The 26,585-nt window shown below is 38.1% G+C and overlaps 2 protein-coding genes across 3 annotated transcripts in view; one reads left to right on the forward strand and one right to left on the reverse strand.

Annotated features, from left to right (window-relative positions):
* cul2 (cullin 2) overlaps positions 1 to 7,939 on the reverse strand; it is a 35,422-nt gene extending 27,483 nt beyond the window's left edge. The window contains exons 1-4 of the mRNA XM_062521061.1: positions 7,852 to 7,939; positions 6,601 to 6,739; positions 6,280 to 6,382; positions 6,070 to 6,164 (exon numbers count right to left, since the gene is read on the reverse strand). Of these exons, the coding sequence (XP_062377045.1) occupies positions 6,070 to 6,164; positions 6,280 to 6,382; positions 6,601 to 6,719 (317 nt within the window). The 5' untranslated portion in view covers positions 6,720 to 6,739; positions 7,852 to 7,939. The remainder of the gene's footprint in view (positions 1 to 6,069; positions 6,165 to 6,279; positions 6,383 to 6,600; positions 6,740 to 7,851) is intronic.
* Positions 7,940 to 21,856: 13,917 nt separating this feature from the next.
* The window catches only part of LOC134066280 (cAMP-responsive element modulator-like), a 38,073-nt gene continuing 33,344 nt past the window's right edge, over positions 21,857 to 26,585 (forward strand). The window contains exons 1-2 of one of the 2 annotated variants that reach the window (XM_062521565.1): positions 21,857 to 22,008; positions 23,341 to 23,409. In XM_062521565.1, coding sequence (XP_062377549.1) covers positions 23,350 to 23,409 — 60 coding nt within the window. In that variant the 5' untranslated portion in view covers positions 21,857 to 22,008; positions 23,341 to 23,349. Of the gene's footprint in view, positions 22,009 to 22,164; positions 22,327 to 23,340; positions 23,410 to 26,585 lie in introns of those variants that run through there. The other variant, XM_062521566.1, reaches the window with a different exon arrangement.

Below are 26,585 nucleotides of genomic sequence, written 5' to 3' on the forward strand. Positions count from 1 at the left end.
GGGGCATAATGAAACACGGACTGGAGCAGTATCTTTGCAACATGTTTCAAAATTAATCTGTATGAATAGAATAGAATAGAATATATACTTTTTTGATCCCGTGAGGGAAATTCGTTTCTCTGCATTTAACCCAATTTAACCGAATTAGTGAACACACACAGCACACAGTGAACACACAGTGAGGTGAATCACACACTAACCCAGAGCAGTGAGCTGCCTGCCCAACCAGCGGCGCTCGGGGAGCAGTGAGGGGTTAGGTGCCTTGCTCAAGGGCACTTCAGCCGTGGACTGGTCGGGGATCGAACTGGCAACCCTCCAGTTACAAGCCCCAAGCCCTAACCAGTAGGCCACGGCTGCCCCACGTAAAGCACGTACATTCGCAAATAGGAGAAACAATTTCATTTAATTTAGGCCTACAATGAGACGTTACATTTAGTTTACATCAAAAATTCTAGAACAGAGCAAGATGGATCACTGGCCGGAGAATACGTTGGATTTTTTGAAGTACATTTTAACGCTCCATGGGCGCCATTTTGGTAAGCCGAAAAGTAATAAAGTTGCAATGCACAATTATTCCCTCGCATGACAGCTCCTGTAACCGCACATTCATTTCACTACATTGCGACGTGAAATGCCACTACAAGCGGTTGGTGAATAGGTCTTAGCGAGTTAGGAGTCCTCTCGACTTCTTTTAAGCTGTCCTAGACTTAGGAGCTACTTTTAGGCTTAAAATGCTTTGTGAATTACTTTTAGAGTCCCAAAGTTAGGAGTGACACAACCATTATTTTTAGGAGTTTCTCCTAAATTCGCCAGTTAGGAGCTACTTTTAGCCTTAAAATTCTTTGAGAATACGTGTACGTATGTTTCTTCCTCTGACAGCCACTTCACGGTCATTCATTTGCAATTGTTTACAATATATCACAAACATGATGTGATATCAAAGACACTGAGTAAGATTTAAAAAGATAAGACACTTGGTCATGCCAAAATGGTTTGCATAGGTTCATATTCCAAAAAAATAGGAATATGATTTGCAGGTGATCATATATCAACAAACCAGCATACCTCATACTTATGTGGGGTAACTACTGTTCTACTTTTAGAGTGAACTTTTCACACCCCTCCCCCTATTTCTTACAGAAATAGGCTACTAGTAAAAACAGGGAAATACAAATAATTTTGGATTTGTGAATGTACACTGCCTAGTGCCTTCCCAGGTTCTGACCTTACCACATACCACTGGTATACCACAATACCAATGTAATATACCACTGCAAACAAAGTGGGTATCAGTAAGGCATACTTTTACTTAAAGCTGTACTCTTGGTCTTCTCTCCCAATTTTATAGCAATCTGATAAAAAAAAAAAAAAAACCTTCTTGCCTGCTTTAATCACACTCGAATTGTAACAGTGCCAGCTGAATAATTCCCCATGCCTCCGACTGACAGCTGCCACAGGACTACTTTTGGCCTAAACTGGCTCTGTCCACTTTGTTTTCCCAGCTGTATTTTTCCTGCTAGATCTGCATGTGTAGTGACACTAAGCTCAGCTGTATTTTCCTAACTTACAGAAGAGTTGAATGGAACTCCACAATAGCAAAGTTGATTACAGACAGATTCATTTGCTTTTAATTCAGAATATCACAATTCCAATGGGTCAAATGTTTACATACATCACCTTCACTGTCCTCTTAAACAGCCTAAAAGCTTCCAAAAACTAATGTCATGATGTTTGGGGTTCCAGACTGGTGATCTGTCAACTGGGGACATACTTATGGTTGCATTTTAGGACCTCCCTTCAGACTCTGTGTTGTTTTTCTCATCTCCATGGGAAAATGTACATTTCTAAGACACCTTCGTTTTGCCGAATTTTAAAGGCAGCGTAGACATATTCTTCATGCTGCCTTCGATGTCTAAAACTCTATATAATTGTGAGCAGCTGTTGATGCAGTCAAAGATTTGTTGTTCTGCTTTCTGGTATCCTATTCTGGTTGCTATCCTGCTAAGTTATCCCAAACAAAGTTCACAGTTAGTACCTTGATGCCTGCTAAATGAAGGTTTTAACCTGCTGTTTTCAGCCTTAATAGACACCAGTGTGACGTCAAAATTACATCGATCCCTCTGGCGCATGGCGAATTTCAGCCTTGCGCCATCAGGTAATTGACTGACTCATACTCGATGTGTTTACATCAAAATCAGGACAGACGAGCTAGAAGCTAAGATAATTTTTGCTAAGTTCATTCATAAACCAACAGAGCACAATGGGGGAGGCCTATTAAGATTCCTGAGGAAAGTTGCCCCATGTATTATCACCTTAAAAGACTACAAATTGATGCCTTCTTGACACCTACTAAGAATGCACCTGATTACATCAGTACTGTAAATGTTGGGATTCTTCGATTTTATTAAACGAATCGTGTCGTTAGTCCGAATCACACCAACGTTTTTAAATATATGTAACGTTAGACCGGCTGAAATCAGAGGAAATCTCTGATCAGAGGAAATCTCTGAACTACTGGCACTACTACTGCTTGTTGTCTATGGGGACTATTTTCAGATGCTGCGTGATATCACTGCGCCCATGGTACGTTTGCAAGTTGCCTTGATTATTACGCCAGATGAGAGTATAGTTCCATATCAAAACAGCCTAGAAAAACGCCAGGTTTCATTTTCAGTTGGTCTTATTGCATTTTCTAACTTGAGAAGAGACACGTTTTAAAGGTATACTATGCAGGATTGGCGATTTCATCGCCGGTTTCGCTTTCACTTTTCATTTTCGCTCGTTTTATGCTTGCATATTTCTCTTCAGAGCTTCCCCTACAGCTTTAGCGTGTATATTTGACAAAACTCCTCAATCGGCCAGTCTGCCGTGCCTTTTCATGAGACTTTACATGACACTTCCTGGAGTAGAGCATGGGTGCGTGCCCGGTGTCTCCTGAAGTTGCAAGTGTGGTTTTACCGCTACAGACCACTAGAGCGGCCAAAAAACACACCGTTCGACCGGTAATGACCCATTTAATCATATATAACAGTATGGAACGAATTGATTAACTGAAAATCGTTGCATAGTATACCTTTAAATGGGAAAATTACAGGAAATCTTAGTCACTTTTAAACATGAAGCTAACAGGCGAGATGCTACTGGTCTAATCCGTTTCAATGATCTATGCTAGGCTGAAGCTAAAAGTTGTATCGCCAGACTCACAGAATGGCTGGATGAACGGGGAAAAGGTAAATATCAATTGTTTTGCTCGAGGGAAGGTGGAAAATTAGCTTATTTCCAAAAATGGCGGAATATCCCTTTCACAAAGAAGAGTATTTCAGAGCAAAGGTTAACGTTAAACAACCTGATAGATAGAGCAACGTTAACCAACATTATTCACCTTATGCACCACGCCTGTAAAATCAGCTGCCAACCCCTTCAGAGATGCTCCCTCCATCACCAGTTTTAAATCTAGGCTAAAAACACACCTCTTCTCCCTGGCGTTACAGTGTATGATTGCCTTTTGTTATTCTATTTTATTTTATTTTTCATCTGTATATATTTTGCTGTCTGTTAATTTGCACTTGTACGTCACTGTGGTCAGTGTAAGCTGTATTTTATATGTGTCTTATAAATAAATCTTACTTCTTACTATGATGTTAATGATACCTAGAATGCTACCATTCAACAGGTGCCAGACATGAACACATATAAATAGGTCTTCAAATAGTTTTGCCATTTACTAGTAAATTAGTAGTTTTAAACGTCTATGCCAAAACGCGGTTTGTGGCGGACCTGTACCTGGCTGAAAATACCTAGATGTTTGTGTGAACCTACACGAGGCTGTCAGCCTGAAATTGAACTACAGTACTCATGCATGTAGTATTCTGGACACTTGAGCCTTTTTGGCTCAGTTGAGTTGAGTTGCCATCTAACAACAAATCCTTATGGCAAAACACTACATATTCATAAGTTGCACCTTATGTCATACATGTATGAATAAAAAACATAAAACATAACATAAAAATCAATGTATAAGCCGCGGCTAATAGACGGGAAATTATGGTATGGACGGCTTCAGTGGTTATGAACAGGGAGGGGAGCATCTAGATCAGGGGTATTCAATTAAAATTCAAAGAGGTCCAGTTACTAAAATGTCCTCCCGGCAAAGGTCCGAATCTTAAATTGTCACTGAAAATAGTGTAGGCTACCCTGAAGTTAATAAGTCAAGTCAAGTTTATTTATATAGCGCATTTCATACACAGAGGTCATTCAATGTGCTTTACAATAAAATCAATAACGCATGTACATTTCTAGGCCTATTTAATTTATTGTTACATTTCAAGTGTTTTCAAAGTAATATGCTTGTAACATACCAAAAAGTCTTAACTTGAATGGTACTTGAATGCAAAACAATACTGTAGTTGTCTTTACTAGGCCTACATTTCAAGAAAGACAGACAACAGACTGACATTCTGAATAGAATAAATATAAAGTGCAAAATAACTTTGAGCAGCCTGAACTTAGGGCCTATTTCAAGCAGCCTAGGCCTAATGTAAAACATTCCGAATCTTTTGAATAAAATAAAAGTGGATCTTTAAGAAAAGAAAAAAAGACCTTTGCATACTGCGTTCTAGTATCCTCTGCTAATAGTTCAGATGTTCTTGAATCTTGTTGTTGAAGCTGACAATGGGATCTGTAAAGTTTCTGCAGCCACATTAAGCACTCATTCACAGTTGCTGTCCCATCGCTAAATGCTCTCTTGTGTTGCATCAAAATCCACGCAATCTTTAACGAACACTAATTTGCCTGTACATGCATGCGTGATCACACGAGTAGACCTGTCATAGTGTGCTTTCAATTTGATAATTATTATCCTACCTCCGCCGAGGAAAGTAATGTTTTCATCGGGGTTTGCGTTTGTTTGTCTGTTTGTTAGCTCTCGGAGTGCTTTTCAAGTTTTACTTGCCCTCACCGCGGACTCCTGCGTGTACTTTTCCTCTAACGACCCGTGTTTGATCTCAGTGACGCACGCTAACGTCGCCACAGTTTCACAGCGCATATTCACAGCAGCACGAACGTATTGGTCCGTCCGTCCATTCATCTTTAAAAGTTCGGTTTTCACCATCATTTTTGAGCAAGCCATTTTCTCTCATCTCCTCTCTCTCCCGCTAGGCCTATTCTCTGTTGCTGAAAGGTAAACAATCGAGTTGATTGGCTTGGCTACGGACGATGCTCTTTGATAATATTAGGCCGACAATTTCAACGGGTCCGGACAGCACCGTCACTGGGTCCGGACCCGGACCGCGGTCCGCCATTTGGTGATGCCTGATCTAGATGATCTACGCCATCTAGCTTAGAGGAGTAAAATATGCATACTTCGGTCAATGATTCCCCTCCCCTTCAATTACCATCCAGCATGTAAACGCAGTAGTCTAGTCCAATCACCTAGCCGAGCTACTAATTGACTAAATGCTAAATAAGGTGCTGCAAGTAAACATACTGACTGAATGTGGCATGCAATTAATCTCCCCCTTGCCCAAGAAGACATGACTACCGGTATGTATGCAATAGAACAGAAGAAAGACATTAGTTTAGTTTGGCTAAATGTTGAAAAGGGTTTTTTTAAGGCTGCATTGGCAACCTTGTTCCAATAGGATTACTTGAAATGTTGTCCAGTAGTATTCAAACGTAACAGTTTGACAACTATCCCAATTCCACACATCTTAAAATTCTCTTATGGAAAGTAAACAATACAATCAAAGATCCTTCATTACACCGCTTTAACCCTCTCTGATATAATTCCATCAAGATTACAATAAATACAACTATATAATAGTTGGATTATCCTCACAGATACAAGTTGAGCACTCAGAGACTTAAACGTTGTTGTTTACCTTGCAAACCAATCAAATCCATATAAGCTAGGCCAGTCAGTTTTAGGCACTACAGTATGCAATAGTACGTACGTACATGCCATAGTACTATGTACAATATGTCACAGTTATATGTACTGCACACACTATGGGATAGATTTATGAACATAGTTCATGCACATATGGTTTTAAGCACTTAATTGATGATTACCTGTACAAGCAATCCATGTAATCTGCCCCCTTGCTGTACTCTTCCCAATATCTGTGATACATCACAAGAAGCTTTTCTTCTGACTCGAGAACTTTCTGTAACAGAAAATTAGTAATCAGATGTATCACACTGGCAAGCAAATTCAGGTGGAGTCAATTATTGAAATGGTTTCAATGACTTCAACACTGTGTACAAAAAGCTGTAGTTTACCTTGTACAATTGACGAACATGATTCTCTAGGAATACTTTTGTCTCTGTGTACAATCTCTCACCCAGAGGTTCTGGGTAAGCAACACACAACGCATAAATGTCACTGTTCAATTTGTTAAGAATCCAAATATGACAGGAAACACAGAAGTGGTTAAAGTGCAAAGATATGTGAATTGGCTATAAACCTTTTACTGCAACCACCTACTACTATTAACTACTATGACTACAATCACATAAGACTTTGAATCAAATCAAAATCCATAATTACATCCTTATTTCTGGAAGAAAGAATAAATGGTTCTCTATTTTAGATAAGGATACGAAAATCGATCATTCCATGTTGCTCTTTCCACATAGTCAAGCATTACTACTGCTTTGATTGTCGTCAAGAGCTTGTTCCATGTCTCATCAAAATCCACCACCCGCGGTTTTAAGGACATTCTGTGGTTTCTTGTACAACCTGAAGGGAGTTAAACAAGGCAGCGTTGGTTTTAATACAATTAGGCTCAATACAAATAAACAGACTGCAACCATGTCAGTTTCCCAGACCTAGAATATCATACAGATATGTAGACAGACATAGTCAAGGGTGTCATGATATCATGACAGAGGGTAAGTCCTCCACAATGTATACAATTTATTTGATGAAAAACGGCTCTTACATCTGTGACTGACATCTAGATTCAGGGTGACATTAATGTCAATTCCTATCAAAAGATTTATCTGCCCTTCGAACGAGTAGTTAACTTTGTAGATTCAGACTAGAATAGCGTTACCTGGATAAATAGATAACACAAATATGACATCTCGGGGGTTCAGTTCGTAATGTTACAGACAAAAATGCTTAGATAAATTTCACTTTAACGTTAAGAGAGTGAAGCTCTAAAAAGGCTACAAGAGATGTCAACAATCGGTAACGGTAGCGAGTTACTTTGGTTGGACACAATACAGATCCTACTAACGTTAGTGACGATTTAGTTATTAGCAACGTTCCGCTACAAAGACATTCCATCATCAATATTTTAATACACATATAACATTTTACTCAACTACTTCACAAGTTCCCAGTCGTGAAGTCATACCCGCACAACTAGCTAACGTTACCTTAGCTGGCAAGCTTGCAAGACAGCTATCTAATGATGCTGGCTAACTACTGTTAGCTCTTGCACAAGGCCTAGCCAGCTATCAGGAATGCCCCTATTAGCTAGGTGCGTTAGAATGGCTGTTTCTCTTATCATCCAATATACTGTCAATTGCATTTTCCTACATCGCCCACAATAACGAACTGTAACAAAATAATACGTTTAGTCTGTAACCGACATGTTCACTTTTTGCTGGTTGTTATATTGTAACTGAAACGGGCACTTGCTACTGATACGAGGCTAGCTAGCGAACAGGTTAGCTACTACCATTGCCTCCCGATTTGAGTTGAGCGAGTGATCAGTGAGTTAGCAAGCACGTCAGCTCATTGCTTTCTTCCCTGTGATTTCCACAAACCCATGATACACAACATGATTTATTTGTCAAAGTATTGTATACAATGAGAGGTAAGAAGACTGATAGGGCGATTACCTCCAACCAATGTCACGATGTTGGAAGAAAACTTAAGGTCCTCAACTGTCAGGAGCTTGATCTCTTTCACTTACACCTCTTCCATTACCTTACTTCATGGATGTTACCATTGTATCAGCTGTAGGTGATGCCAGACTTACATAAATAATAAATATTCAGTACAATCATATAATTTATGAGGTATCGTTTTTAGACCTCATTGCTTACTATTATATCTGATTATATGACATGGTTTGTATAAAAATATGTTAACTTAATAGTCTGTATAAATACTGCTTGATACGGTGACCCCGATTTGTGATGGTACTGACTAAAACTACGGATGGGAACTAGGATCAAGAAGTGTCATAAGACATTTAGGTTTGCGTACTGACGGAGTATGTTTGCGACAGGGCAGGCGTCATATTAAATCTATGACATGACAGAATCGGAGACAACAGAACAAGAACAATTTTGTAGACCTTGTAGACCTTGTTGTTTGGAAGTAATTTCTAAAGTTGTCCAGGAAATGCTGATAATTATCAAAAAATTGTCACACGGCCATGTTAGGCTATATACCAGACCTATTTAGCCTTGTTTTGAACTTAATTTTCACTTGAGGAAATGGGCCTAGTAGAAGTAGACTAGTAGTAGAAGGCCTAGAAGGTTAGTAGCAGTAGTAGTGGTAGTAGTAGGCCTAGTACTACTCATAGGTAATAGTAGTAGTAGTAGTAGTTAGTAGTAGGCCTAGTAATAGCAGCCTAGCTAGTAGTAGTAGGCCTAGTAGTAGTAGTAGTAACATCAGCAGCCTAGTAGCCTAGTACAGAATATTATTCAGTAACCCTACCTTGGATAGTAGAGTTAGTCCTCGTAGCCTATCCCTAGCAGCCTAACATTATTGTGGCAATAATAAATAAATGTAAAAAATGTATTCTATTGAGGATCGATACAGTACATAGATTCATCCATTCATTCATAAATGGTTATACTGATTAATGGCAGTGGAAATTCAGCAGTCATTAGCTTATTCATACAAAACAAGATTAACAACAGTGAATGAACAATAACAGGAAATGCAATATGGTTTCAAAAGAGTCAATAACAAGAGCTATTTTACAGTGATGGAATATGTGCCAGTAAAGGCATTGTAATGCATTGACACTGCATCTGCTGGGTTGTGTTGAGGATACATTTGATTACCACTGCAAAAAAGTTAAACAGATTAGCAAGTATAAATAATTCCTAATTAATTAAATAATAACCCCACATCAACACATACCCTTCACCATACTAAGAGATTGGCATGGTTTTATTTCAGTTAGCCTATTAGCTGGTTTGAATTGCATTGAGCTCAATGAGAATGAAAACAGCTAGTCCTGGATACATGAAATAACTGGCATTATAAAACAAATAAAAATCATATGAAATATATAATGCTTATACTCAGGAATATGCCAATCTCTTGGTATGGTGAAGTGTATGTGTTGACTGTTGATGTGGGGTTATTTTAATTCCAAAGGCCAAGAGGACTTATCAGGGTGCATATTCCTGGATACAAGAAATAACTGCCATTTAAAGAAAAAAAACAAATAAAATCCGGTAGCCTCTATGGGAATTTTAGCACATAGGGTTAACATAGGCGTTCCAATACTTACTGTATGACACCTGTATTTTAAGGAAAACATGTATTTATTTACAATACATTATTCATTCACAAAGAAAATTGATGTCCTTAAAGGTTGAATATTACCAAAGATGATTTTATATTATCAACTTTAATCTCAATTAATTCCAATACTTTTGGAGGAGACTGTATACTAGCCTATGGTTAAAGGCTAATGCTCTCTGAGGTGTGTTCGTTGGGCACTCATCTGTTTCATGAACGTGGTGTGCAAAAGGTGGTTGCATTGTCCATAATGGACTTCAGTTTGTTAGGTGTCCTTTTCTCCACCACTGATATAAAGGGATCAGCTCTAGCCAGGTTTCATCACTGACCGGTCTAACCGCATGGCTGGCATCCCTCTCCTTAATGATGCCTCCCCAGTAGACCGTCATAAAAGAGTGCATTGGTGACCACCAACTGGTAAAACACCAGCAGGAGTTTACAGCATGATCCCACAGGAAATACAGCTGCATCTTCTACACCAATCTTCTCCTGGTGAAGAACAGCAGTGAGGTCTGATTAGATGGAATAGGAGTACATTAATTCCTTGGTTTTCATTAAGTGTGATCTCAGATCACTGGGGTGTGTCTCCTTTGGATGAGGCAAGATGTCTTCCAGGGACTCCAGGCACAGGATGAAGTTGGCCGAAGTGGTTACCCTTGGCAAGGTTGACTGCACAGGCCTTGAGCAATCTTGGATGCAGTCCAACCCAGAACTCCCTTGGCATGCAGCAAAGTAGATCATACTGATGACTTGTAAAGCAGCACAAAACGCAAGAAAAGAATCATGTTGGTTGCAAAAATGTAGTGTGTCTTGAACATTATAGGACAGAACTTATGAGTACTGTACATCACAATACATTATTTTAACTTGAACAGCACATCAGTGGTTAATACAAAATGTGAGAAACTACAATTAATCTGACTCAATGAATGTAATTAAATTGTAATTGACCAGGAATATTACCAAGTAGCAGTGTCAGCTAGCAGCTAGTAGCAGTGTACTTGACACACAAGGATAGATACATGAATGGTTGATCAATTTGTTAAATGGTAACCATAAACTTAAATGTAACCAAAATAAATGAAAATGCAAGGTAAAAAAACAGACACACTGTAAACCCCAACAGGTTCAATGAACTCAAAATATTTGATGAGACAGATTACCTCGAAATATTTACCTATGTATTTACCTTTTTTTTATTACTAGTCCGACAAGCTCTTTAGACTCCAAATCTTTGAGAAACATTAAAACAAACAATTTCAACAAACAAACATTTGTATTCTAAACTAGAAATATCCACACTCATTTTTTGAATTAGTTGATGAACTGAAACATTATAATTTGACAAAAAAACATTTCAAGTAATAATAATACTCAAATAACAAAAAACAAATAAGGCAAAATCAATAAAAAGAAAAAAAACAAACAAACAAACAAAAAAAACCTCAAACAAACAAAAAAACAAAGGTACTCCATTGCTTCCTTGAATGCTGGCAGTACCAACTACGTATGAGATTTGGAATACAGACTGCATACCCATCCATCATCAGCAACTCATTTAAGGCAACATAGTCTAGGTCATCCAAACTATAATTTTTTGAATGAAATTAATGACATGCTTTGGATAATCAAGATAATGTGCATAAATTAAGCCAAACAGCAAAAAAATCTGTCAACTCCGCTATATTGCACTCAACAATAGCTCCCTCAAGGACTATGGATAGCAGGACCACACTTCACAAGGGAGAGAGACATGAGAACTGAGACATGAGAACAGCTGCATCTGAGAGGTCAGACAGGTCCATTTCTTCTGCCTGAAGAACATGACATTTAGTTGTAAGGCAGCACAAAACGCAAGAGAATCATGTTGGTTGCAAAGGTTTAGTGTGTCATTAGGACAGTGAGTGATGGAAATCACCAATGTATTTAATATAATATGAAATAACAGTAAATGAAAAGTTTCCCAAAATTAACATTCTTGAATTACTAGTGATTCAATTGCTATTCTGGTGGCTAGGAGGATGGTTGTGGTTGTTGTCTTTTGGTTGTAAGTATCAGAGAGGGCTGAATAGAAATAAAGATGTAAAGAGAAGACAAAGCAAAAAAAGAAAGAGTGAAAGAGGACACACATTTGAGTAAAATAAAATCCAGGCCTTAAAAAATCCAGCAGCATCTTACTGCAGGAAGATGGGAAGGGCCTGCAGAGTAATTGTCCTGTTGACATCGACATCTTCCTAGAAAGACAGAGGGATTGCGGGGTAATGGAAGACAAATCAGCAGAAAATTAATCCTATGCAAATATTAAATAATAACTGTAACTAGAAATGCAATTCCAAGGAATTACCAGTGCATGAAAATGCAAAAATAGATAGATAATGTAGATATGGTTGCTAAGGTGTAGCTAGGGTAAACATGGTGGTTTCATAGTTTACAGAGAGTTGATAAAGTGAAGGTAGACAGTTTAAAGATGAAACATTCCAGCTCTAACTTAACTTATGATTTCTATTCATGTTAAAATGTTGATTAGCTAACTTAGGTAATGATTTCTAGCAGTTATGCTAAAAATGCTAATTATGCTAGCAATGATAACTTTACTAACAATGCTAACCAGGTTGATTAGCTAACTTAACCGATGATTTCTAGCAGTTATGCTAAAAATGCTAACTATGCTAACCATGCTAACTAGCTAACTTGCTAGTGAGGACTTTTATTTTGAAACATTTGTTGCTAGGGTATCCATGGTGGCCACTATCAAGAAACAAGAAGTTACTGCAGTATAATCATGTTGGTTGCTATGGAAACGGTCATAAACACTTAATTTTAATGGTTGCTATGTTGGTTGCTAGGTACATGGAGGTTTCATGTAGTTGACTGGAGGCATAGTGGATGATAACTGACAGTTGGAATGGTTGAACAGTTCAATAGTTGAGTAGTTTCAATGGTTAAATGATTTAATAGTGTATTATTGCAGTGAGGACTTTTATTTTGAAACAGTTGTGGACAGAGGAAACAGTTAACAGGATATGTAGTCTTCTGAGAGACTGTATGCTTAAAGCCAGAGAAGGATCTTTGGAGAAACTGACAGTTGGTGCCCAGGTGGCTCTGAGACAGAGTAGATTGTTTAAAAGTTGAATGTAGATCGTCTAATTAATGTTGATAGACAGAGAGTTTAATGGATGTTGATAAACAGTTTAATGGGTGGATGAGTGAATGGTCTGAAGAAGATGAATGGATAGAAAGTTGGATGGAATGTGCCTTATATTCTTGTAGAATGGAGAGACACAGCTCTCTACTGAGAGTAGTGGATACATATACAGGTGTAATCAATTTAACTGGCTAGTCTTAGGAGAGCCAGGCCTGAGACAGAGTAGATTGTTTCAAAGTTGAATGTAGATCGTCTAATTGATGTTGATAGGCAGACTGTTTAGAATGGGTGGATGAGTGAATGGTTTGAAGAAGATGAATGGATAGAAAGTTGGATGGAATTAGGAAGACTTATGTTGATACAGTTGATACAGGGGAACAGAAAATGTAGTCTCAAGAGCCTGAGAGAGAGAGAGAGCTGCTGCACCTGGACTGGCCACCTGGCGTAACATTCTAATTGCTGCCGTGATGTCATAATGAGCAATGTTAAGTCTATGGGGAAATGTTTAATAGTTTTTAATTTACAGTTTAAAAAGTATAAAAGTTACAAAGTTGAAAAATATATTGCACAGGTCTCCTTATAAGACCTACGTAGCAAAGTTTGAATCAAGTTTCTACGTTAAACGGTTCAAGCTGAATTGCGAGCGTTAGAAGAAGAAGTGGAACTAGAAATGCAATTCCAAGGAATTACCAGTGCATGAAAATGCAAAAATAGATAGATAATGTAGATATGGTTACTAAGGTGTAGCTAGGGTAAACATGGTGGTTGCATAGTTTACAGAGAGTTGATAGTGTGAAGGTAGACAGTTTAAAGATGAAACATTCCAGTTCTAACTTAACTAATGATTTCTATTCATGTTAAAATGTTGATTAGCTAACTTAGCTGATGATTTCTAACAGTTACGCTAAAAATAACTAATTATGCTAGCAATGCTTACTTTGCTAACAATGCTAACCAGGTTGATTAGCTAACTTAACCAATGATTTCTAGCAGTAATGCTAAAAACGCTAACTATGCTAACAATGCTAAATTTGCTAACAATGCTAACCAGGTTGATTAGTTAACTTAGTTGATGATTTTTTGCAGTTATGCTAAAAATGCTAACTATGCTAACAATGCTAACTATGCTAACTAGCTAACTTGCTAGTGAGGACTTTTATTTTGAAACATTTGTTGCTAGGGTATCCATGGTGGCCACTATCAGGAAACAAGAAGTTACTGCAGTATAATCATGTTGGTTGCTATGGAAACGGTCATAAACACTTAATTTTAATGGTTGCTATGTTGGTTGCTAGGTACATGGAGGTTTCATGTAGTTGACTGGAGGCATAGTGGATGATAACTGACAGTTGGAATGGTTGAACAGTTCAATAGTTGAGTAGTTTCAATGGTTAAATGATTTAATAGTGTATTATTGCAGTGAGGACTTTTATTTTGAAACAGTTGTGGACAGAGGAAACAGTTAACAGGATATGTAGTCTTCTAAGAGACTGTATGCTTAAAGCCAGAGAAACTGACAGTTGGTGCCCAGGTGGCCGGCCACCTGGTGTAAGATTCTAATTGCTGCCGTGATGTCATAATGAGCAATGTTAAGTCTATGGGGAAAATTGTAATAGTTTTTAACTAATAGTTTAAAAAGTATAAAAGTTACAAAGTTGAAAAATACAAAGCACACATCGCGTAAGTAAGACCTACGCGACATAGTTTGAATGAAGTTTCTACGTTAAACGGTTCAAGCTGAATTGCGTGCGTTAGAAGAAGAATAACTAGAAATGCAATTCCAAGGAATTACCAGTGCATGAAAATGCAAAAAAATGTAGATATGGCTGCTAAGGTGTAGCTAGGGTAAACATGGTGGTTGCATAGTTTAAAGAGAGTTGATAGTGTTAAGGTAGACATTTTAAAGCTTAAACATTCCTGTTCTAACTTAATTAATACTTTCTAACAGGTATTCTAAAATGTTAACTATGCTAACAATGCTAACCAGGTTGATAAGTTAACTTAGCTGATGATTTCTAGCAGTAATGCTAAAAATGCTAACTATGCTAACATTGCTAACTATGTTAACAATGCTAACCACGTTGATTAGCTAACTTAGCTAATCATTTTAGCAGTTGTGCTAAAACTGCTAACTATGCTAACAATGCTAACTATGCTAACAATGCTAACCAGGTTGATTAGCTAACTTAGCTAATCATTGTTAGCAGTTATGTTAAAAATGCTAACTATGCTAACAATGCTAACTATGCTAATCATGCTATCAATGCTAACTTGCTAGTGAGGACTTTTATTTTGAAACAGTAGTTGCTAGGGTATCCATGGTGCCCACTATCAGGAATAAAGAAGTTACTGTAGTATAATCATGTTGGTTGCTATGGAAACTGTCAAAAATGCTTAATTTTAATGGTTGCTATGTTGGTTGCTAGGTACATGGAGGATTCATTTAGTTGACTGGAGGCATAGTTGATGATAACTGACAGTTGGAATGGTTGAACAGTTAAATAGTTGAGTAGTTTCAGTGGTTAAATGATTTAATAGTGTATTATTGCAGTGAGGACTTTTATTTTGAAACAGTTGTGGACAGAGGAAACAGTTAACAGGATATGTAGTCTTCACAGAGAGATTGTATGCTGAAAGCCTGAGAGAGAGAGGGCTGCTGCAGGTGGGGCTGGCCACCTGGCATAAGATTCTAATTGCTCAACGACCCGATTGTGATGTCATAGAGGCCAATGTTAAGTCTATGGGGAAATTGTAATAGTTTTTATTTAATAGTTCAAAAAGTATAAAAGTTACAAAGTTGAAAAGTCATAGCAACCCGATCCATTAGAATACCTACGTTACAAAGTTTGAATGGAGTTTCCAAGTTAAACGGTTGAAGAGAAATTGCGGTCAGAAAAAGTGGTAAGCGGAATAATAATAACTAGAAATGCAATTCCAAGGAATTACCAGTGCATGAAAATGCAAAAAAATTTAGATATGGCTACTAAGGTGTAGCTAGGGTAAACATGGTGGTTGCATAGTTTAAAGAGAGTTGATAGTGTTAAGGTAGACATTTTAAAGCTTAAACATTCCTGTTCTAACTTAACTAATAATTTCTAACAGGTATTCTAAAATGTTAACTATGCTAACAATGCTAACCAGGTTGATAAGTTAACTTAGCTGATGATTTCTAGCAGTAATGCTAAAAAATGCTAACTATGCTAACATTGCTAACTATGTTAACTATGCTAACCACGTTGATTAGCTAACTTAGCTAATCATTTTAGCAGTTGTGCTAAAAATGCTAACTATGTTAACAATGCTAACTATGCTAACAATGCTAACCAGGTTGATGAGCTAACTTAGCTAATCATTTTTAGCAGTTATGCTAAAATTGCTAACTATGTTAACAATGCTAACTGTGCTAACCATGCTAACAATGCTAACTTGCTAGTGAGGACTTTTATTTTGAAACAGTAGTTGCTAGGGTATCCATGGTGCCCACTATCAAGAATAAAGAAGTTACTGTAGTATAATCATGTTGGTTGCTATGGAAACTGTCAAAAACGCTTAATTTTAATGGTTGCTATGTTGGTTGCTAGGTACATGGAGGATTCATTTAGTTGACTGGAGGCATAGTTGATGATAAATGACAGTTGGAATGGTTGAACAGTTAAATAGTTGAGTAGTTTCAGTGGTTAAATGATTTAATAGTGTATTATTGCAGTGAGGACTTTTATTTTGAAACGGTTGTGGACAGAGGAAACAGTTAACAGGATATGTGACGTTCCACGGCAAAACCAGTCGCTTGTCGCAACAGGCGTTTCTGAGAAAAATGGCCATTTATGTCACTTGTGCTAAAATCGTGGATTTTTTTTTGTAAGTGTTTTGAAACAGTGGGAGGTCTACACTGTACGGTCGTGAATACATTTCGCCGAAAAACTGACCTTTTGTAGTCTAAAAACGTGAGTTTGTTGAGGTGAGAAAGTTAGAGGAAGCAGGAAGTTAGGCGTCTCGTTTTTTTGCCCCTCTATTCCAATATTTACGGTAAACGCACTCATTGACAACCACCAAGCCATCCGCGTGCTATGTCGTTGATACAAGTACCGTAAAACGTGTAATAGCGGCGACCTTACAAAGCGTTCGTGAGTGTTGAGCCGACGGTTAACTTCAGAGGCAGATTTCTCCGTTTTTCTATTGGCATGACAGGATGAACTCAACTCCTTTGAATGTTTATATTTCAGTAATATGACGTTCAATTCATTAGATATAGGTATCGTTTTGAAGGTTGATTATGCCCCTTCCTGAAAACGTAATAACTTTGATTTTGAAAATGTGGACATTGTGACTGATTTCGCCGTGGAAGGTCACATATGTAGTCTTCACAGAGAGATTGTATGCTTAAAGCCTGAGAGAGAGAGGGCTGCTGCAGGTGGGGCTGGCCACCTGGCATAAGATTCTAATTGCTCAACGACCCGATTGTGATGTCATAGAGGCCAATGTTAAGTCTATGGGGAAATTTTTAATAGTTTTTAATTTATAGTTCAAAAAGTATAAAAGTTACAAAGTTGAAAAGTCATAGCAACCCGATCCATTAGAATACCTACGTTACAAAGTTTGAATGAAGTTTCTAAGTTAAACGGTTGAAGAGAAATTGCGGTTAGAAAAAGCTGTCAGCGGAATAATAATAAAGAAAACTAGAAATGCAATTCCAAGGAATTACCAGTGCATGAAAATGCAAAAAAAAGATAGATAATGTAGATATGGTTACTAAGGTGTAGCTAGGGTAAACATGGTGGTTGCATCGTTTACAGAGAGTTGATAGTGTGAAGGTAGACAGTTTAAAGCTGAAACATTCCAGTTCTAACTTAACTAATGATTTCTATTCATGTTAAAATGTTGATTAGCTAACTTAGCTAATGATTTCTAGCAGTTGTGCTAAAAATGCTAATTATGTTAGCAATGCTAACTTTACTAACAATGCTAACCAGGTTGATTAGCTAACTTAACCGATGATTTCTAGCAGTAATGCTAAAAATGCTAACTATGCTAACAATGCTAGATTTGCTAACAATGCTAACCAGGTTGATTAGCTAACTTAGTTGATGATTTTTTGCAGTTATGCTAAAAATGCTAGCTATGCTAACAAAGCTAACCATGCTAACTAGATAACTTGCTAGTGAGGACTTTTATTTTGAAACATTTGTTGCTAGGGTATCCATGGTGGCCACTGTCAGGAAACAAGAAGTTACTGCAGAATAATCATGTTGGTTGCTATGGAAACGGTCATAAACGCTTAATTTTAATGGTTGCTATGTTGGTTGCTAGGTACATGGAGGTTTCATGTAGTTGACTGGAGGCATAGTTGATGATAAGTGACAGTTGGAATGGTTGAACAGTTAAATAGTTGAGTAGTTTCAATGGTCAAATGATTTAATAGTGTATTATTGCAGTGAGGACTCTTATTTTGAAACAGTTGTGGACAGAGGAAACAGTTAACAGGATCTGTAGTCTTAATGAGATTGTATGCTTAAAGCCTGAGACAGAAGGTGCCTCTCATATAGCGTTTACGCGTCCTCTCTCGCTCCTCACTGATCTACATAAAGAATGATGGAGCGGCAACAATGGGATAGTCTAGCCCTTCTTCTATCTTTCTTTATGTAGATCATTGAGGATCGAGGAGCGAGGGAGGACATATAAACGCTGCTTGAGAGGGACCCACAGTAAATACTTTAAAAGTTGTATGTAGATAGTCTAATTAATGTTGATAGACAGAATGTTTAATGGATGTTGATAGGCAGATTGTTTAATAGATATTGATTGACAGTTTAATGGTGGATGAGTGAATGGTCTGAAGCAGGGGGTCAGGATTTGACTGATTAGCTTCGCCGATTAGCAGGGCACTTCCTCGTCGCCATTTTCCAGAAATACATCATGTCCGGTGCCGTTTTCCCTGCGTTTTCCTCATGCTGATTGGTGGCTGTTCCACTCTCAGCTCATGCACGAGCTTAGTGTGGGCACGAGCTCTCGTTCTGTACCTTACGTCAGTCAGTAACCTGGCACTTAATTGGCTAAGTAAAACGGCACCGGAAACAAGCCTCTTGAAACGCCATGTTGAAGCCTGAAAAAATCGTTCAATTTTGGCACTTTTCACTAGCCTAGCATTCCCATTGAAATGAATGGGGGCGGGACTTGTTCACTTTCTCCAGTTCTTATAATACCTCCATGGTCTGAAGTGAATGGATAGAAGGTTGGATGGAATGTGCCTTATATTCTTGTTAAGAGAGACACTGATACAGCTCTCTGAGAGTAGTTGACACAGGTGTAATCAATTTAACTGGCTAGTCTTAAGAGAGCCAGAGTGTACTCTTAAAGCCTGAGACAGAGTAAATAATTAAAAAGTTGAATGTAGATAGTCTAATTAATGTTGATAGACAGAGAGTTTAATGGATGTTGATAGACAGATTGTTTAATAGATGTTGATAGACAGTTTAATGGGTGGATGAGTGAATGGTCTGAAGAAGATGAATGGATAGAATGTTGGATGGAATGTGCCTTATATTCTTGTAGAATGGAGAGACACAGCTCTCTACTGAGAGTAGTGGATACAGATACAGGTGTAATCAATTTAACTGGCTAGTCTTAAGAGAGCCAGCCTGAGACAGAGTAGATTGTTTAAAAGTTGAATGTAGAACGTCTAATTGATGTTGATAGGCAGACTGTTTAGAATGGGTGGATGAGTGAATGGTTTGAAGAAGATGAATGGATATAAAGTTGGATGGAATTAGGAGGACTTATTTTGATACTGTTGTGCACAGAGGATACAGGGGAACAGAATATGTAGGCCTAGTCTTCAGAGAGATTGCCTGAGAGAAACTGACAGTTGGTGCACAGGTGGCTGACCAGCTGGAGTAAGATTCTAATTGCTGCCGTGATGTCATAATGAGCAATGTTAAGTCTATGGGGGAAATTGTAATAGTTTTTAACTAATAGTTTAAAAAGTATAAAAGTTACAAAGTTGAAAAGTCATAGCACACATGTCCTAAGTAAGACCTACGTAACGCAGTTTGAATGAAGTTTCTACGTTAAACGGTTCTAGCTGATTTGCGTGCGTTAGAAGAAGAATAATAAGAAGAAGCCTAGGAAGAACAGTACAGTGCATTTTCATGCACTGTAATAATAAGAAGACTAGGAAGAACAGTACAGTGCATTTTCATGCACTGTAATAAGAAGTCTAGGAAGAACAGTACAGTGCATTTTCATGCACTGTAATAAAAAGTTGAAGTTGAAGCCTAGGAAGAACAGTACAGTGCATTTTCATGCACTGTAATAATAAGAAACCTAGGAAGAACAATATAGTGCATTTTCATGCACTATAATAACTATAGGTGACTTGTAAACACAAGATTAACTCCTTCAAGCTCATGATATGCAACCTCCTGCTCTTCTTTGATTCAAAAATATCACTCAAGCCTACAGTATTTGATGGGTAATATTGGTAAAGGCTAGGGTGCTATATTGGTAAATAAATGCTTACAAAATATAACTATAACTTATAATAATATAGGCTATTGGCTACATTGATATGTACATACTAAATGAAAATGCATCTAAAATTGATTTTACGTGTCGCGAACAGAACGCTTCAGTTATGTGCCTGGTATACAGTAGCTCCCCTGTAAGACTGTAGTGATGCCTAGAGTTCAGCTGGTCTAAAGACTGCTAACAAAGACCATGCACTGTAATAAAAAGTTGAAGTTGAAGCCTAGGAAGAACAGTACAGTGCATTTTCATGCACTGTAATAATAAGAAACCTAGGAAGAACAATATAGTGCATTTTCATGCACTATAATAACTATAGGTGACTTGTAAACACAAGATTAACTCCTTCAAGCTCATGATATGCAACCTCCTGCTCTTCTTTGATTCAAAAATATCACTCAAGCCTACAGTATTTGATGGGTAATATTGGTAAAGGCTAGGGTGCTATATTGGTAAATAAATGCTTACAAAATATAACTATAACTTATAATAATATAGGCTATTGGCTACATTGATATGTACATACTAAATGAAAATGCATCTAAAATTGATTTTACGTGTCGCGAACAGAACGCTTCAGTTATGTGCCTGGTATACAGTAGCTCCCCTGTAAGACTGTAGTGATGCCTAGAGTTCAGCTGGTCTAAAGACTGCTAACAAAGACCAACTTATCAGTTAGGATCAGGCGTAGCTAGACCAGTTGGTGCAACTTTAGTTGCAGTCTTTATGTATGTCTTACAACAAATTTAATAGGCTAGTGTGTTTGGTGGAAGACTGGACAGAATCACGCATGAATAAGATAGCGACCCACGACCAAATACGTTAGGCACTTTAATAAATTCAAATTGCACTGTAGGTGAACTTCAGTACTAAACAAAGTGTCAGCAGCGCTTGCAACTCTTGTTTGAACTGACAACTTAATTTCAGTCTTTTTAGTTTTAATAAATGAAGAGTTAATTTCCAAAATGCTATTCACAATTGTAATGTATTTTCATATCAGATATCAGATAGCCTATGGACCATTATGATCTTGTCCTGTCCTGGAATGGCAGAAGCTCCAGTTCATCTTCACATAGCCTCCTGGTAAAAGCAATGGTTTACACATTGTTGTCACAATCTTCATACTGTATGTGCTTTTAAAGGTGTGCATGCCGGCAGCATTTATGTTTAAGCCATTTATGTTTATGTTTGCGGGACAGGCTGACCCCATATGTTCCCAGTTTTTCAGAGCCATGGGCTGCCTACTCAAGGGGTCAAGGGGTCAAGGGGATGGGCAGAGCAGATATCTAGAGACGTTCACTGTTGAAGGTGTTGAATGTGACACAAATGTCATGGGGTTGAAATTGCATGCAATCGTTGACTGCACCTTTAATAATCAATGTCAATGTAAGAGTATTGGTTAAGTCCACTTTTCAATTCTATTTTGTCTAGCCCTGTGCAGAGTGGTAGATAAAAGCCCTGTGAAAGTTGGAAGCTTTACCTTTAATTGCTAAGGTCAGGTCATGCCATTCTTCGGTCTCCACTAGATGTCACCCACAAACAGCAATGCTTTGGTAATGTCCAGAAAAGCCTATCTTTTACTGTCTATACTGAGAAACCATAAACGTATAGGACACTTTTAGTTAAAAAGGACAAAGTTGTTTCATGTTGAAAACTGTTTATTTTACTGTTAATTTTCCTGTTTCAGAAGAACGTCTAACATTAGAATGTTCCAAGTCAGTTGGTCATTGTGTTCGGCCGAAGTTCTCGTGCCAACAATTCTTGAAACATTTTGAAATAACTGGCTAACGTTCCTGTGCTTTCTTTTAGCAAGTTGGCTGCATTGACTCGCTTTTTAGAAACATTGGTAAGTAGGACGTTTAATTTGCATTTGATTGCTATACAACTGCTTTCGACTAGTTCTGACACCATTACTATGGCTGACGTGAACACTTAGAACCCAGAGCCAACCTAGCAGTGATAAGTTACCTCAGTAGGAACGTAGTGACGATTAGCAGCAACATGACACCATATCCTGGCTAAGATACTCAGGTGAAGTTTAACCCATTTTAAAAAATGTATCGAAAAGTTTTTGAAGAATACAAGTAAGCGCCAAAGAAGATATTCGATAATTGAAAAGATCGAAGTTATACATTCCAAGAACCGAAGAGCAAAAATAAATAACGTAAGTCCACAAAGCATTAGCAGCTAGATAAATAAGTTAGCTTGCTGCTAGTAGCTACAAAGGTGTAGCAGCTAGCAGCTAGCCAACAACAACTTCTACCGTTATCTTTTGAGGCAAACAGCTGTAACCAGGGATGTAGTGGAGGCTAAATACATATACATAAGTAAGTAAATACTTAATGAATATGTAAACACCGTTTATCCACCTCTGAAATGTCAGAAATGTAGTTTATTAACTTCTCAACTTCTCAAAAGAGTTTATTCGCCAATTGCAACTTAACATTAACAAAATCACACTGTATTATCGACATTCACAATAGTGCTACACTCATCAACACTATAACAATAATAATTAATAACAACAATAATTTAATACCCTTGATATTGTCATAAATATTAGACAATAACCTCCATAATAACCTCCAAATAATTTGCTCAGTCGGCGTTGAACAAGCTTTACAGAAATGTAGACAGTTATAGCCCAGCCCAGGCTAACGATTCTAAGCAGCTGATAATTCGTTACAACTAGCAGCTAGCTGCTAGTGGGAAGTGGGAAAACTCTTGAATTCTGTGATTAGCAGCTAAAGTGGACTGTGCCATACGGTATCAAAAATTGATGTAGTGTTGAACACAACATCAATTTACATCAATTCAAGAGTTTTCCCACTTCCCACTAGTTGTAACTGCTGCTTAGGATCGTTAGCTTAGGATCGTTAGCCTGGGCTGGGCTATAATAACTTTGTATTCATCACATCAGACATTTCTGTAAAGCTTGTTCAACGCCGACGGAGCAAATTATTTGTCTAGTTTTAAGTGCCTGCCTGCAACTCGCATCATAAAAATGCACCCTCACAATTTGGTTTGCTAATTTGTGCGAGGTTAATGTAATTTAGCCTAAAACATAATGTGTTGCAAACGGATTTGTGCTAAGAATGTAGGCAAATTAAAGTTTGAATCTCCAGTTTTGCTACCTGCCTGGCGTGAAGCTGGTGTATAATTTGTATTTTGTTAATAGTTGAACACTATGGAGGAGGCTTCTCTGAAGAAATCAACTAGCTCCAAATGTTCCTCTCTTCATCCTCAGGTAAGTGCAGGCATTCATTGTGGAATATTAATGGCCAATTTTACTAGATGCAGGCTATTATTTAGTTATCTTTACACTTTTAAACACATCTGTTTCTCTCCCCACTTCAATTCTGTGGCACTGTAAATGGTGAATCAAGGAGTAATTGTACATGAAGGGCAGGACATTTTCATCTCAGTATTTTGTATTAATGTGAGATTGTACTGTATATCATTTTAAACAGTAGAGCTTATGAATTAGTAGACTTACACTGCACATGGCTCAGGCTATCTATCTATCTATAATAGGAACGTCTGTCAGTCTGTTTGTTTGTCTGTCTGGTAATTCTCTCAAACTGTTTGTTTGATTGATTTTAAACTTGACAGGTGTCTCGCTACGGGCATGACTACTGTACTGTATGTGTAGTGCCAACTTCGACATTGTTTGGATTAGCAAAGGATATTGTTAAATATATTGGTAAAATAAGCACATATTGGCATTCCACGCTCTACTGCAGGCCTATTCAACTAGCGGCCCGCGGGCCAGATGTGGCCCGCTTCAAATTTCCTGTGGCCCGCGTGTCTCGTCATGAGAATGAACTCGCTTTGACGGGTGTGCATAGATCTTCATATGATTGGCGAGTAGCGCACTGTCGGCCCGCCCCTATTGGCCAGATTAATTCTTCCAGTTATCTTCACTCAGAGAACACAGCACATCACTACACAAACTGACATTTCCAAATGTGTAACTAGTTTTAAATGTTATCATTAAATGTTGATTAAATTACGATTTCTTACCGCCAAAGATTCTAAACCTCGAGCGTGCGCAAATCAAAAATGTTACAATCATACCCGGTCTCCGTTCCTCCGAGCCCTCGGGAAAGTTAGTGAAGGAGCTGTGGTTTGTAGAGAATTGTCTCTTGACTTTATATTCCTTCTTTACAACGATGGATTCGTTGCACAATAAACATGAAAGCCTCGTACTTGTTGCAGAGGGTAAAATGAACGATTCTCGTCGTCAATTAGACGTTTCTTTAGACAGAGCTATCTTCACTCCACTCGTGGGAATGTTATTGTTTGTGATTTGCGCAGGCTCGAAGTTTAGAATCTTTGGCGGTAAGAAATCGTGAAATAGATAAACAGAGGCAGAGCTGGCATTACTTTTTCTTTAAATTCAATGCTAAGTATATTTGAGAGATTGGCGCTGTAGGCTACTGTGTGTGTTTGAAACACTTATGAGCCTAATTATCTTGAAGTAGGCTTGTTAAATCAACACTGCAATTTTTCCCACTGATGCATGATATGGCAGCTATCAGACATCAGGTATGAAATACTATGGTTAGCCTGGGTGTTTTCAAATACTTGTATAGTTTGTGTGGCAGCCTATCACCTGTCTGAGAAGATTTTTTTTATGGATATGGATAATAGGCTATGTTCTTAGTTTCTATGCCAGTGTATAAAATTCAATTGAATTGAACTGAATTTTACTCTGATTTTATCAAATATTGTTGGATACAATTATTTTGCGGCGTCTTATTTTATGCGGCCCCTGAAAACCCAGTGATTTTTCCATTCGGCCCTCTTGGTACTGAAGTTGAATAGCCCTGCTCTACTGTATCCACTCCCCCTCTCACACAGCACTGTAGGATCTCATAGCTGTTGAACTGTTTCAAACTTGACAGGTGACGTGTTTTGCTATGGGCACCAGTGAGTGCAGTGCCAAGGTTGACGTTGTTTGAATAAGTAATGCAAAAGATATTGTTAAATATATCGGTAAAAGAAGCAAACATTGGCTTTCTCTGCTCTACTGTGTCCCGAATTTAAGGACTTTTCAGAAAGCCACACAGATAGACAAAGCGACTTTGTGTCACTTATGCTACCAAAGATTGTTTTTGAGTCACATCATTGCAAATCTCATCTGACTGTGTCCCGAATTTAAGGACTTTTCAGAAAGCCACACAGATAGACAAAGCGACTTTGTGTCACTTATGCTACCAAAGATTGTTTTTGAGTCACATCATTGCAAATCTCATATGATAATGCATCTTTCTAAAAAATGGGGTTGTCTTCTACATATCATTAAGTTGTTCAGTAGGCTAAACATACAGTATAGCCTTACATCAAAGATTTAGGTTTATGTAATTTCGATCAGCTACAGACAATGAGTGACTGACAGAGCGGGATGTCACTTATAGGCTGCCAGACATTGTTGAGTCACATCCTTGCAAATTTCAAATGATGATGCAATCATTCCACAAAATGGTTTGTCTTCTCTATCAGGAAGTTATAGCCTGGCAAGCCAAACTATACATTAAATATATAGTCTGGAGTCGGACCATTCACAGAGCTGAAGCCTGTGGGTGGGATGAATCGTTGTCTTTCAAACTGCCTCTGCACGTAATAGGCCAGCACTTGCATAACGGCAAATACATCCTTCTTTAAAATTAACGACTTGAGTGCTTGAGTGCAAGTCTAACTCTTCCAAAGTGGATGACCAAGCCGATTCAAACGAGTGCGCTTCCTTAGCCTCATCCATCTTTGTTGTTCTCTATGGTTGTTCTGCTATCTCGCTGTCGCGCAGCTCTGTCGTCACCGTGCTAAGGCGGGCTCAAGGACTCGGTACACAGATAGAGCGTTCTGATTGGATCGGCTGACTTGGTGCCGGACACAGGATTGGCCTTAAAGAGACCCTATGCAACTTTTTCATAGTCATAAAAACGCTTAGAAATCGTTGTTTTGCTTGACTGACCAGTTTTATCGAAAACAGTAATATTTCCTCCCGCCCCTAGTGTCCCTATCCGCTATTGCAACCTTGCAGTTTGTTCAGGAGACGATCGTTCCCTGTTTACATCTGGAAGGCTGAGACGCATAAAGAACAAGAAGAACCACGCTTGCAATTTATATATTTATATATAGCCTATATATGTATAAATATACACGCTAAAGCTGTCGGGGAAGCTCTGCAGAGAAATATGCAAGCATAAAACGAGCGAAAATGAAAAACGAAACCGAAACTTAAGATGAAATTGTTTCTCTTTAACGGTGTGACGCTAGACCATCCCGCTAGGCAAAAAAAAAATTGCGGCTAGGGTGCGTCTAGATTTCTAGGCTAAAGAAGTTATTCAATAAGCTTGAAAATAAACATATAGCCTTAACTCAAAAAAGCTGCTAGGCTTATGTCAGTTTGATCTGTAAAAA

Source organism: Sardina pilchardus, chromosome 19 (genome assembly GCF_963854185.1).
Source record: "Sardina pilchardus chromosome 19, fSarPil1.1, whole genome shotgun sequence".
In the NCBI taxonomy this organism is placed as follows: Eukaryota; Metazoa; Chordata; class Actinopteri; order Clupeiformes; family Clupeidae; genus Sardina; species Sardina pilchardus.